The following is a 13561-nucleotide window of genomic DNA, read 5'->3' as shown; positions in this document are numbered from 1 at the left end:
GCTGTGATATTCCGTTCAAAACGTCCGGAGGAAACGGTCGACCCGCTTGTAATCGTCACGAGCAGGATACAGTGACGTCATGGCTTGAGGCGGCGAATCAGAGGATGCGCAAACTGTCAACTTTCTGCGCACTGGTTTATTCATTCTACGCGGTGTGTTTGCGTGTGGGGCCGAGGCGTCTGTGAGTGCATGTGCGTGTGCGCGCCTCTGTGTGTGTGTGTGTGTGTATGTGGAGTAATAAGTGTGTAGGCACAAAGAAGAATGGGGCGTCCTGTTTCGCTGATATATCTATCTGGGGCACTGGCGGGAAAAGCAAGGAATAATCCACCCATCTCTATATTTGTTCCGTCGTCGTAGTAAACAACTTCACATCGTTCGAAACTATTTTATTCTTACTACTTGTCATGCACAGCTGCCCACGATACAACTGCTACTGCTGTTATTCATGCTTCTGGTGCTGCTGCTTCTGCGTTCTTCTGCACTATTTGTATTACTGTTATCATCATAATAACAACATCATTACTACACCAACTATAACAACAACAAATGCTACTAACAAGAAGAAATCATTAACATCATCGCCGTCGTCTTCGTTGTCGTCATTGTAGTAGTAGTAGTAGTAGTTGGAGGTTGGATTTTTCGGCAATTATGGCCAGCTTCCAACAGATCTCAGTGTGATATGGGCTCAGATGGGAAGACTACTGGAACCACGCAGCTCTAAGACTGACAGATTACATATTCAGTTGGCTGTAAATGCGTGCTTTGAGGTGTAATTCGATTTACATCTCTGTCAAACCCATGTAAAGATTTTTTATTTATATCAATTGTCACTGCATCTGATCAAAATTCTTCATACATTTTTTAAAGGAATTTGCCAGCTACGTGAGTACAGTATCTTTTTATGACTGCTCAACTTTTCGGTCGCATTTCCATTTTGTGCACTGCTTTAACTCCAGTTGGGTGTTTCTTGGTATTTCGTGTCATCTCATTGATTACCACACAATGTATCTTTTCCTGTTGGCGATGGCGGCTTTTCTTCAAGCTGATCTTTTAAATTGTTTTGGGGTTGTTTGAGGGAAAGTTTTGTCACAAGGTTCAAGCTGCTTATCAAAAGATTATGACAACCAACCACATCGAGAAAAAAACATAATCATCATTCTTATAAACTTGTTCATATGGATTTTGTTCGTTGCTACCAAACAATGTATGTGACAGAATACATGGATTTAAAAAATTGTGGTTAACCCTACCCCCTTGCACACATACACACCCTCACCCACTTCAAAAAAATTAATTAAAAAAATAAATATATACATATTTTTTAATCCTAATGGATGAATACCAAGATGAGTATGCACCTGAAGTACATACTGGCACCGAAAGTTTCTTTATAATATCAATTGGATACTTACATAGCGAGAAGAGAGACAGACAGACAGAGTGAGAGTTACATTCAGATGCAGATAGATTCAGATTAAGATGCTTTAACCATTAGCGCCATCTGCCCATATGAACAAGGGGCGATAACAACATTAAATTTGCAATGTCACCAGAACTATGATATTCATCATAATACAACTATATCTCTTAAGTGAAAAGTTTTATATAAATACAATGCCGAATAACGTACAATTCCTGCATCCGTAGATGCCGTCAGCAATTTATATTCAGCAGTATTTCTCTGGGATAATTAAATCACGAACATCACACAAAACGGGACATTTCAAGACCAAATGAACTTTGTCTTTTATCGATTCTTTACACAATGGACACAAGACAGAGAGGGAGAGAAAGAGAGACAGGCAGACAGACAGACAGAGACAGACAGTCAGACAGACAGAGAGACAGTCAGATAAAAAGATACTTTCTGGCATTAATTTTGCTGTCACAATCTAGACATTGCAAGGGTCTGTTGACAAGAGAGGGAGAGGAGGGTGAAGAGGGAGGGGGGGGGGGGGGGCTTTGTGACGATTTACTGTAAAGACCTGCATGTGTCTGTTGACATGGTGAATTCTTATATCACCGCAAGTGCAATGCAACACACTCTAGTTTTCTATAAGCAGTGCAAAACATTTTTTTTTTTTTTTTAACTACGCTAATTGCCATTTTTCATCATCAACATCGGATACACCCAAGGGGCGTGGATGGAGATTCTGTGTATGCTTCTGACTAAAAATCTTTGCATTAAAGTCAAATGTCCTTAGCCGATATTTAGCACAATTTATTCTGTGCTACTTATCTGTGACAACTCACGGTTACTGAACAAAACATTCTGACTGAAATAATAATATTTCATTTTTATATAGCGCTATAATACAAGCATAAGCAAGCTCTAAGCGCTTTACAATCCAGTACATATATATACACTTGAATGAGAAAAACCAGCTATGAGAGAGACAGACAGAGACAGAGAGAGACAGACTGAGATAGAGACAGACAGACAGCGACAGAGAGATTGGGAGAAACAGACAGAGAAAGAGACTGAGACGGACAGAAAAAAGAGAGAGAGCCAGTGACAGAGTCAGAGAGACAGAGACAGATGAGATAGACCGAGAGACGGAGACTGAGAGGGGGGTATAAGAGACGTGTTGTATCAAGTACAGATACTGCGGATACGAGTGTACAGCATTAAGATTAGTTCTTTCTTTGTCTGTTGTTGTTGTTGTTTTTAAAATAATAATAAACATATGAAAATCAATACTTTTACACTAACATGAATTATGACCTGGTGTACAAAAATTTGCAAAACCATACTATCTATTAAATTATCGTCTCGCGCAAACTACTTTGACTTTCTGGTGAAGGAACTCCGGCGTTTGCTCCCGAGCAAGACAAAATTTTAAATTGATCAACGAAAGGTTTGCGTGCAACCAGACCAGTGACCGAAGTTGATCGACACCCATGTCATGAGATCATTTAATCAGTCTTCGGGGATTGTTGCAATCAAAAGCCAAGGTAGGCAGAACTTACCATATCTGAGATGAAAACGATGACCTGAGACTTGAAACGTGGTGCCCTTTCTACGGAACTACTGCGCACTGGAAGTAGGGGAAAAAACGGCACTAGCTTGAATCAATAAATATTATATCTATCATGGTATAAAAAAAAAAAGGTTTGACTGCCTGGGTTCCTTCACCCATCCACCTTTTCCAACCAGCAGTGAACTGTTCTCAAGACAAGTGAATTTTATTCAACAGCCAGAAAACTGCACTTGTGACTGTTGCTATCTTCAGGTGCTTTGAAGACTCCACGAGTCGAAGTACACAACTTCCCCTCTACCATGTGGGTTCACAGTTTTTTCCTCTTGTTTTTTGTATCCTATATCTGTCATGGCTTTTTCATTTTCAGAGGAATACTGAAGTCACGATGACTGACATTATTTTCCTGAAGGTAGGTATAGTTTTACCTTGGCAGCATGAAGGCTGATGCCAGGCTGAGTGATAGGAATGGCAGAGTTTTCCCGATTCCTGTGACCGAATTCTGACTTTTTCCCAACCCACCCCCACCCCTCTGACAACTTGAAGGGAACCTCTCTGCTGTTTTTTCTGCATATCCTAAATCACGACCTCGATCTTGAGACGTGCCTTTCGTCTTCAACCTTGCCCATCCACTCCGTTCCTTCTCTCCTCTCCACCTCCATACCCCCAAATCCCACCCCCACCCTCCCACACACACACCAAAAATAAAATAAAAATAAAAAACACCGCTAAACTCCTCACTTGCACCCCCCACACCCCAAACAACCACCACCACTCCCACCCCCGACAACCCACCCCCTGCCAAGAATCGGGAAAATGGATTGAAAGATTTTTCTGCGGCTGAAAATAATATGCTTGATAACATTCATCACAACCTGACCCCTCTGGGTGTTTACTTCACCTCCATCCCCCGACCCCTCTTCCCCGCATTCCTTCCCCCACCACCGGTTCGAGCAACATCAGCTGAGCGCGAAGGTGCCACGTGCTTCTGTACCGGTGAGCACGTGCGCGAGTTTTCTTCGGGCGCTATGAACGCATGCCAAGGTGGATCCCCCCCCCCCCCAACCCCCCTCCGCCCCCCCTTTTTTCACTCCTTTACTTTATATTTACTTATTTTTCTTAGCCATCTGTGTGTCTTGGGGAATCTTTGTGGGCTCTCTTTTACGACTGTTGACCTTCAGGAATGGGAATATGGAAAGTACATGGAAAGCCGGAGTGCTTTGCAGGGGATGTGATTAATCCCAGCCGGTGTTGTGGTGCGAAAGATAAGCTCCTCACCGACAAACTGACCAGATACTGGAACCTCTGAGAGAGGGGCGGGGCTGGTGGAAAGGGAAGGAGGGGGTAGGGGTGGGGTCAGGAGGCCGCGGAACTGCACTGCGCATCCGATGGGAACGTGACTTGCAGACGCAGACCAATAGAATCCAAGGAAAAATCTCAGGGTCTTCACCGGCAAAGAAATGGTGTTAATATATGCATAATCAATGTCTCCCCCTCCTCCCCACAGTCTTGGAACACCGTGACTGTGAAGCTGAGGGGATGCAAGCTTCTTGATCTCCGACTTTCACGCATGACTGACCGTTAGCTTGACACCCGGACAGTTGACTACCGTGTCCCTAAACCACGCCAGTGTTGAGCTGGATATCACGATGACCGTATAATGTGTTGTCCAGTGTACAATGGCCAGCCCCGCAGCCACAGCGATTCCCTCTTGTTTCGTTTTCTCAAAGGGGCGTGTTCCTACAGACTCCTGTCTACCCCCGCGCCGCGGAATGGACTCGGCGACGGTTGCTTTTAAAAGCGCGTGAGGCAATGGCTTGATTCCACTGCCAACTCGCAGCCGACACTCCTGTGGTGAGTTTGACATCTCTCTCTCTCTCTCTCCGTCCGTGTCTGTTTCTTATTACCGAGCTGGAAACACTGAGCAATGTTCACATGTTAGTGATTGATGGTCGTCCTTGTTGCTCTTGGAAAGAAACAGTGTTGCTATCAGTTTCATTTCTCAAACGCACAGTTCCAAAGATTATATAGGCAGTTTGTCGCTTCCGTCAACTTGTTGGCCGGGAGTACAACCAGTGAAACAGGAGACTGATTGTCATTTGATGTACTGCAGGCAGAAATAGTGAGTAAACGCAAAAATAATCGAAGTCAGAATTTTTATTGGTCTTTGTACTATGGTCTTGGGACTGTAAAGCTGACAGGCAATAATTATGGAGAGTAACAGAGACAGTCAGCATCACTGACAGTACTGTAAATAATTTGCGACGTGCTCCACAGGGTATTCATGGGTTCAGATCGTAATCTTTTCACGGTTGAAAAGTCCGCTTATCCTACACTTTGCGCCTGTCAGTCTCGTGTCGTATGAAAGTGAATCTTAATTTTGTATTGCAATGTTTTATGATTCAGCGGTATTTGGGGCTTATCTACAGGACGTTTTGTCTGTTCTATATCACCTTTTTGAGTTCGTCTTGCTTCAGTGTGGTTTCGATAACAATCAGTGACAGAATAATCAACATTTGATTGTGGTCATTCAAAGGAAGGAAGGAAGGAACTTGTTGTAGGAATGTTTACACTCTCGTCTCCCCCCTCCCTCCCTGCCCCCCCCCCCTCCCCCCTCTCTCCGCTGTTAGGTTGGTGATGCCTGCCTGTCATGTGTCAGTGTGTGTGTAGTTCTCTCTCTCTCTCTCTCTCTCTCTCTCTCTCTCTCTCTCTCTGTCTCTGCTTATGTCTGTATGTGTGTGTGGATGGGGGTAGGGATGGAGTAGGGGGAAAGGCGGAACGTGTATTCAACATAATTTACTCTCTTAGTAAAACTAGGATACTGGTGTGTTAATGACTGAACAACTGTTGATACCAACCCAAATCAGACAGAATGCTCTAGAGAAGGCGATCATGAGACAGGTAAACTAACAAATAAAACAGTCTAATAAAACAAACAAATAAAACGGTCTAAAGATAGCCGTAACGCCAGAAACCAAGCCATCTGCCATCCAGTCGTCTCCATTATTTACAGGGTCAATGCGTTCAATGGTCCTGGACCCCTCCCCACTAAGCCGCCTCCCATGCGGCCGAGGACAAACAGGGTGCTGTCTTGACCAATATTACATAAACGGCTTCACGTGAAGTGATTGATGACCTGTGACAAGGCCAGTGCCAGTCCGTCACACCACTGCTATCTTCGGCTTAGCGGTCAGTTGTGACTCAGTGAAAACTAGCACCCGGCGGTTTGGTCGTTCGTTTCACGGCAGGTTACTGCGATCAAAACCTAGATCAACGCCGGGGTGGACAAATCAGTCCGCGACTGATAATGGTCGTTTTCACGTAAAATGTCCTTTCGTCACTGAACACCTCTTTCTGACAAATGCATCTGTTTTGATGAGGGACCCAGACGGAGAGAGAGAGGGTGTGAGGGGGCAGAGACAGATGATAGGGCGGGGGAGGACGGAAGGAGGAGAGAGGACGGACTGACAGCCCTCTCTCGCTGACAGGCATCTATTTCACGACCCTAGGTAACATGTACGCACTTGCTGGTTGGGACCGCGACAGAAAGACAGTGAGCGAGAGAGGGAGGGGGGGGGGGGGGGGAGAGAGTCTACAGAGAAACTGAAGGTGTGACTGACCTGTGTACAGGTGCCAGCAGGGCAACTCTGTTCACTGAAGTGTTGGGGTCGCCAATCCGGTGCCCCCCTGCTTTGCCATTATATTATGAAGGATCAGACAGGACTGAAAGAACCAGACTGCTTTTGACCCGTGCAGCTGAATAAAAACGCTATCCCCGTCCGTCTCTAATGCATTTCTCCTTTCAGATCCCCTGCGAAAAAAACTCAGTCAAAATAAAGCAAAGAACAAACAAAAAATCTACATCAATGATCTTTCTAACACCGGAGCGCTAAAGTATATTTTTAACATCAAACTATACATCCATAACATTAGACTTGAGTGGGAGGAGAGAGAAAAAAGGTCAGGGTCAGTTGAACCCGCCCACCCACCCCAAAAATCACGGTCATTTGAACCATTGTGAATCTTTCATCTTCGCGGACAAGCACAGGCGTTTTCATATGATATGATATATATTGTATTGATTTCTCCGCCAGCTCTTTCAGTGTTATTTCGTGCGTGGAATAGATCTGACAAAGTCCGCCGGCTTCGATCACGTGTATAATGATATTCCACCCACACAAATCGTGATTCAGCCTCTTTGTCCAGCTGGGGTTTATTGCTGATCGGGCATAAGGTCATGTGAACAGGTCTCTCAATGAATCAGAATCCCCCATTTTACCGACGGCTCGTCCGCATTCACCCTCCCCCCTCCTCCGCCCCCCTTCCCCAACCCCTCCCCCACCTGCTCGTTTCTTCCTTTGTGTTCGACTCTAAACATGGTAAAATGAATGTGGCAAAAAGTGCGACAACAAACATGACAAATTAACCCGCTTACAGGCAATACCTCCCTGTTTGTAATGCGTTGCAACACGCGGATGCCTAATAAAGGTCCAATTTTCTGTACGCTAGATCAGAAAGTATAACGCACCTTCAACACAGACAAGAATTGTTGGCGACAACAGTTTATAATTTCAGATACGCAAGCTTGTTTGTTATCCAATAAAGAAAAGTCTAGATCCTGTTATGACTTCAGGTCTCAAATATTGGTCACTTCTGCATGAAGCAGTTGAAGAGGGGGCGGGGCGGCTGTTTTCATTGCGAGTCGTATCTAAAATGTTGCATTCGAATATTGAAATCAGTTGTTCCAGCTTAAAGAAGGAAAAAAGAACAAACGGAAATGATCCTCTTTTTTTTCTGTTGTCCATTCAGTTTCTCCACTTTCCTCTTCAACTGTCCATCTCGCCTCGTCGTCCGCTACACAGACCTTCCGGTTCACGTAGCACTCTCCTTCCCTCTGCTGCTTTCTCCTCGTTCTGTTGAAGTCTTCCGTCAAGCCTTTCCCTACTGTTTCTACGCCCTTCTACCAAGATGACGGAGCTGCAGAAGATCGTCCAGGCCAGCAACGACGCTTACAAGTCCGACATGATGCGGTCGTTTGTCAGCGACTTCAAAGGGCAACTCTCCCAGTCCGTGGCTGCCGACCCGGGCTACGTGGGTGTGGGGACGGGGGCAAGTCTCTTCGCCCCGCCCTCCACCCTGGCCGCCCCTTCCACCACCTCCTCGTCGACAGGAACCACGACGGACAACGCCAACGCCAACGTCCTGATCCAAGAGAGCCGCACCGACAACGTGCAGACCGAGAACGGCAACACCACCACCGAGACCAACCAGAACACCATCAACGCTAACCGCGCCGGCACCACCACCATCTCCACCTCCACCTCGACGTCCACCACAGCCAGCTCCACGACCGGGGAGGAACCGGACACAAACGCCAACACGTCGGAGGTGGCGGCGATGCTGGCGGAGGTTCGCGGCGCCTCGCCGGAGACCCAGCAGCTACTGGTGCAGCAGGTGTCGGAGGCCACGGTGGAGGCTCACAAGGCCACGTGCATCAACATGCAGCACGTGGTGCAGGACGCCCGGACACGCTTCACGGCCGTCAAGGAAGCGGGCGGGCTGGTGAGTCACGTGAAAGCTGACTGCGTATATGCTTGTCCTTTTCTGATTTTTTTCTTCCTTTTTTGGGGGGAGAGGTGGGGGGCGGAGTTGGGGGGGACACTGTAATGTGTTGCAGCTGACACCCTATTGTCTGTTATGTCGGTCGGTGGTTGTGAGCAGGATGTGTACCTGTGAAGGTGGTGTGTGTGTGTGTGTGTGTGTGTGCGCGCGCGCGTACAGATATATAGTTGAAGGGAGGAAGAGGGCGGTAAAGCAGGGGAAATCCATACATAAATATACATTCCAAAAGTAATATAGAAAATTGGAAAAGAATGAAGATGAAAGTGATAAAGTGTTTAACTTTGACAAATGTTTTCCGTTAGCTCTTTTTTCTTTCTTTTTCCTTTTTTTAAGTCAGTGTTATGATCCACACCTGTCAGATTGTGTTTGTCGACCAACTTTGTTTATGAAGGCTGCAGACATTTTGATTAAACAAGAAGATCCTACAAGTCTCTTCGCACTCTGTGTGTGTGTGTGCAGCCTGACATGAGCAAGATGTCTCTGAGCTCCAGCGCCATGTGGGAGAAGATGACAGAGCAGATCATGCCAGAGGTCGGCAAGACCATCCAGTTCTTCAAGCTGTTGCCTGGTAAGAAACAGTTCTTCCCACAGTCCCCGCAGCCCGTGCCCACCTCCCAGAAAGCAATGGAGCGTGCTTTGTCATTAACGCATCGGTTAGTTTAAAACGGGTCTTCACATTTTGGTACAGAAAAAAAAACAAAGATCAAAGATCATCAGTGAGTGTGCGAGTGATTAAACGTGGCTCTCGGTGAAAACAGTAACGGGAATCCACAAATCTATGTTCACACTATAAATGCATATGTGTGTGCGTGTGCGTGTGCGTGTCTTTTCATTCTCATGGTAAATTGATGTAAAACAGAAATGACGGCCGCACATGAGCAGTCACAGTAACTTTCCACTGCCGGTGTCACAGGATTCAACGAGCTGTGTCTGGAGGACCAGATGCTGCTGATCAAGCAAGGGACCTTCGAGGTCATGATGACCCGGTTCTCCATGCTGATTGACCACGAGAAAGAGACCATGCTGGACCCTTCCCACAAGATGGTGTGCCCTAGGTGAGTCTGAACCACTCAGTCAAACGTCTTTCCAAACGAACATGGTAGTTCTTAACTGATTTTCTGCGACGACTTTTACATACTTGTACACTGACAAATGATGAGTAACTTGTCAGTTCACAGTAACCGTGTGACAGTGGACTGAGAAAGAAACAGGTCAATTAAATAAATAAGACAACTTGGGTACATGCATCAGTCCCCAAGTAGTCCTCACAACTCAGTCGCCATTGACACGCGTTGTATTTCAACATCTGTTTATTTGCCCCGTATTTTTTATTTTTTGGTTTTTGTTGTTTTTGATGGGTTTTTTTTTTGGGGGGGAGGGGTGTTGGGGAGGGGGGGGGGGGTTAAGGACATAATAAAGTGATGACACGTTTGTGTTAGTGAGGTCAGTTAGACGTTCACCTGAAGATACTGTCTTAATGTTGCAGGCATGTCGTTCGGGAGATGCCAATGGGCAACTTCCTGGATGGCTTTTTTAGGGTGGGTGCTCAGTTCAACCCCATCGGACTGAAGGACGACGAGATCGGCGTCTTCACGGCGGTGATGGCCTTCAGCCCCAGTCGCCCCGGTCTGAAGGAGGCCAAGCTCATTGGCACTATCCAGCTGCTGTACCTGCGTTCCCTCTTCAACCTCATGAAGCAGAATCACTCGGGTGAGGTGACTGTCCCTGCTTGCATCAACAACGTTGCATGCCAGTCTTTCCCTCATTTTATAAAATGATGCGGTCATAAATGAATATATGCTATCATACAGATACAAAAGAGGAAACTAATTCTTTCACTCGACCTGAATGAATAAATATTGTCGCTGCGTTCAAAAATAAAAGAGAAGAAACGCAGTTGTTCTTATCTTTTTCAAATATTAGGCCAGTAGAACCTGAACTGTTGAGTACCATCATAACATAATAGTGCAGCTTCAAGCTCATTAATACAATCGCACAAACCAGTATATTTTCCCGACACAAATTTGCGACATAGTGGAAATGACGATCAACTCCAAACCCAAAACTGATACATGGTATGCCTGTTGTGCTGTTGCAGACCCAGACACCAAGTTCACCAAAGTCCTCGGCCTGGTGCCCATGTTTCGTCGTATGAGCGAAGAGCACAGTAAGGCTTTGGGGGCTATGAAAATGCAGTCTCCAGACGCCTTCGACAAGCAGTTCCATCCGCTTCACAAAGAATTGTATACACAAGAGCAATAAGTTGTTTTTGTTTTTTCACCAGACGAACTTCATAAGGCATCTCTCCCTGACGCAAAACGAAACTGTCATTAAGCAATACGCAGCATCATCTAAAGGAGAGACGAGAAACGAGTGACTTTCTTTCACATTGAAATCAGTGTCAGCCAGAAGTGATTACATATGCTGAACTTTGAAATTTTCGCAGTATTTTAATGGCTGAAAAAAAAAATCAATTTGATAACTTGTATTCTTGTACACAGTGTTTTAATGATGTATGAAACTTTTAAATTCACAAGATGCCACCACCTTTCTCTCTGTTTACCAAGCTGATATTTCAGAAATCGAATTTGCAAGCCAGGATTCAGTTATACCCAATCAGTCTTTAGCGCTGTACTCAGAGAAAGATCTGAAAACTTGATATGAGCATTTGTAAGTCTTTATCGCTGTACTTAGAAAATGTGACCGCTTCAGTTCGTAAGATACGAGCCGACGGACTTCAGTTTTCTTTCTTTCGATCATTATGTATAGACGTCTTGTTAAATGACTGAAATGATTTGCGGTGATGTCTTGGTCTGGCAGTTGATGTCGGCGTAAAACGACATATTCTGCCTTGGCAAACAGTGCAATAATGGTAAATACTCGTATTTGTCATGTGTATCAACATGCAAAAACACTTTTTCCCCTCCATGAATATGTAAACGATGATGTGGTTGTGTCTTTGCTCTATTTCTTGTCGATTCTTCATGTACTTGCATTTTTTACTGATTAGAGTACTGTGGACCAATTTTCAGAAAAAAAATGACCAGAATTTTGTCTCATTCACTTCATGTCAAACTGAGGACTTCTAATTGGTCTAAGATCAGTAAACCTGAATTTTTCTACTTTGCATTAGACTTTGAAATGAGAAGAGAAACAAAAATTTTTGAATTTCATATTTTGAACCCTGTTGGTCCAATGTTCAAGAACTACCCTGCCCCCCATTTGCATTTTTTTTTTTTTTTTTTTTTTTTGATTAAAAAAATTAACATAATTTTTTCGCAATTTAATATTTCCAGTAAAATTTCCTTTTCAAATGAACTCTGTAAATAAAGGAAACAATATGTTTGGAAAACATGCATTCTAGTGTTCCACTGATTTTGATCAATATGTTCCAGACCAATAGACTCCATTATCATCATTATTCCTATGTACATAACATCTGGATGCAAACAGTCTTTTTTCATTTTCATTTTAGAAACCGACCATTTTCCCTTATCACAATTTAAAATTAATTCGTCGTCATTTGTATTCTTTGGTGTTTGTTGGCCGATTTTTTTAGCACAAAAGTATGGATGCAAACGGATCAACTTGAATGTGATGTAAATGCCGTCTTTAGTACGGTTTTGTAGCAAAAGATCATGTTCATGAAATATACAATGATGACTGTTCAGTTCTCAGATGATGGGTTTGTTTTTTTTGTTATGTTTTTGTTTGTTTGTTTGGTTTTTTTTGGGGGGATGGGGGGGGGTTACTAATAATTCAGTATCATTTCACACATACACGCGCACACGCACGCGCGCGCCACACATACAGTGAACACAGACACACTGAAAGAATGCAAATGCTGGTGCAGAACGAAGTACACATGTCATATGTTAAATTACTGCATGAAAGTGGTTTATATTTAAGACAAACTTATGTTTTCGGATTTCTTAGCTGAACACTCACTAACCCATTAGATTAGTGACCCGAGTTGGAGTCTTTATTTGATATAGAGGTATGCGTACGCACAAAATCAGGTCTGCGCAAAACGCGCTGGTAACTTACTGCCAGTGTTTCGTATCAGTGAAGATTGTGAAAGTGAAACATGTGAGAAAGTAAGTTTCATGCCAAGCTATTTTGTGCTGGATTTGTGTCGTGGACTGGGAATGGAAATCTCAAAGCGAAAAATGACTCGTGGAATAAAGATCGGTGCACTGCTAACTTTGTCTTCTTTTTTTCTCTCCACCTTCCCCCTCCCCCCATTGTGTGTGTGTGTGTGTGTGAATGCAAGATATCGTTGCGTGTGTATGTTGTGTGTGTCTTTTCTAACTCGGTAGACATATTATTACTATGTTGGCATGAGCGCACACGTGCACGCACAATCGGCGCATTTTCTCTCGCTCCTTCTGAAAGCCACCCACCCACGCCACACACACGCACACTGCCACGCACACACACACACACACAGATAAAAGCATACGTGCATTCGCACACACCTGTGCAAAAAAAATACGCAAATGTTCGCATTAAGAAATTGTTTCTCCCACGACTTTAATAACCTTGAAAAAGCACAATAACAATAATGTTGAAAATATGAACAGATAATATCTATCTAATCAGCGCTACATTACACACAGAAGCAAGCTCAAAGCGCTTTACAGTGGCAAGCCATACAGTATAAAGGTTTTGGGGGGTAAGCATATGAAAGCACAGGAAAACGTAAAAACGCAACACTTTATGCGATAGAACACGTAAGTTTTCTGCCCCCACACCCCTCCTCTCTACATCTTTCTATCATCCACCCCCATCCTCTCCCGCCCACTACGTTCTGAACTCATTCACCCTGCCGTCTCCTCTCCGTCTCCTCCCTATAATTTTTTTTTTTTTTTTTTTTTTTTTTTACTGAGGGCGTCTGAGTCCAATTTTCCACTCTCCCTCCCTCAGCCTTTCAACACGCACCTCCAGCCACCCCCAACCCA

At 44.4% G+C, this 13561-nt stretch overlaps 1 protein-coding gene across 1 annotated transcript; it reads left to right on the top strand.

Annotated features, from left to right (window-relative positions):
* Positions 1-4695: 4695 nt before the first annotated feature.
* Positions 4696-12803, top strand: LOC143284498 (nuclear receptor ROR-alpha-like). The gene is made up of 6 exons (XM_076591190.1): positions 4696-4832; positions 7788-8540; positions 9060-9168; positions 9514-9655; positions 10087-10310; positions 10699-12803. The coding sequence occupies exons 2-6, from the start codon at positions 7947-7949 to the stop codon at positions 10860-10862; spliced, it is 1233 nt and encodes a 410-aa protein (XP_076447305.1). The 5' UTR covers positions 4696-4832; positions 7788-7946; the 3' UTR covers positions 10863-12803.
* The last annotated feature ends 758 nt before the right edge of the window (positions 12804-13561 follow it).

Source organism: Babylonia areolata, chromosome 8 (genome assembly GCF_041734735.1).
Source record: "Babylonia areolata isolate BAREFJ2019XMU chromosome 8, ASM4173473v1, whole genome shotgun sequence".
NCBI lineage: Eukaryota > Metazoa > Mollusca > Gastropoda > Neogastropoda > Buccinidae > Babylonia > Babylonia areolata.
The sequence above is the reverse complement of the archived record's forward strand: the minus strand, read 5'-3'. Positions and strand labels throughout refer to the sequence as shown.

Bases quoted from the DNA above. Each gene is read 5' to 3' on its own strand.
- LOC143284498 (XM_076591190.1), top strand. From the start codon at position 7,947: ATGACGGAGCTGCAGAAGATCGTCCAGGCCAGCAACGACGCTTACAAG. The intron at 9,656-10,086 runs GTGAGTCTGAAC...TTAATGTTGCAG, and splicing joins CACAAGATGGTGTGCCCTAG to GCATGTCGTTCGGGAGATGC. The intron at 10,311-10,698 runs GTGAGGTGACTG...GTGCTGTTGCAG, and splicing joins CATGAAGCAGAATCACTCGG to ACCCAGACACCAAGTTCACC.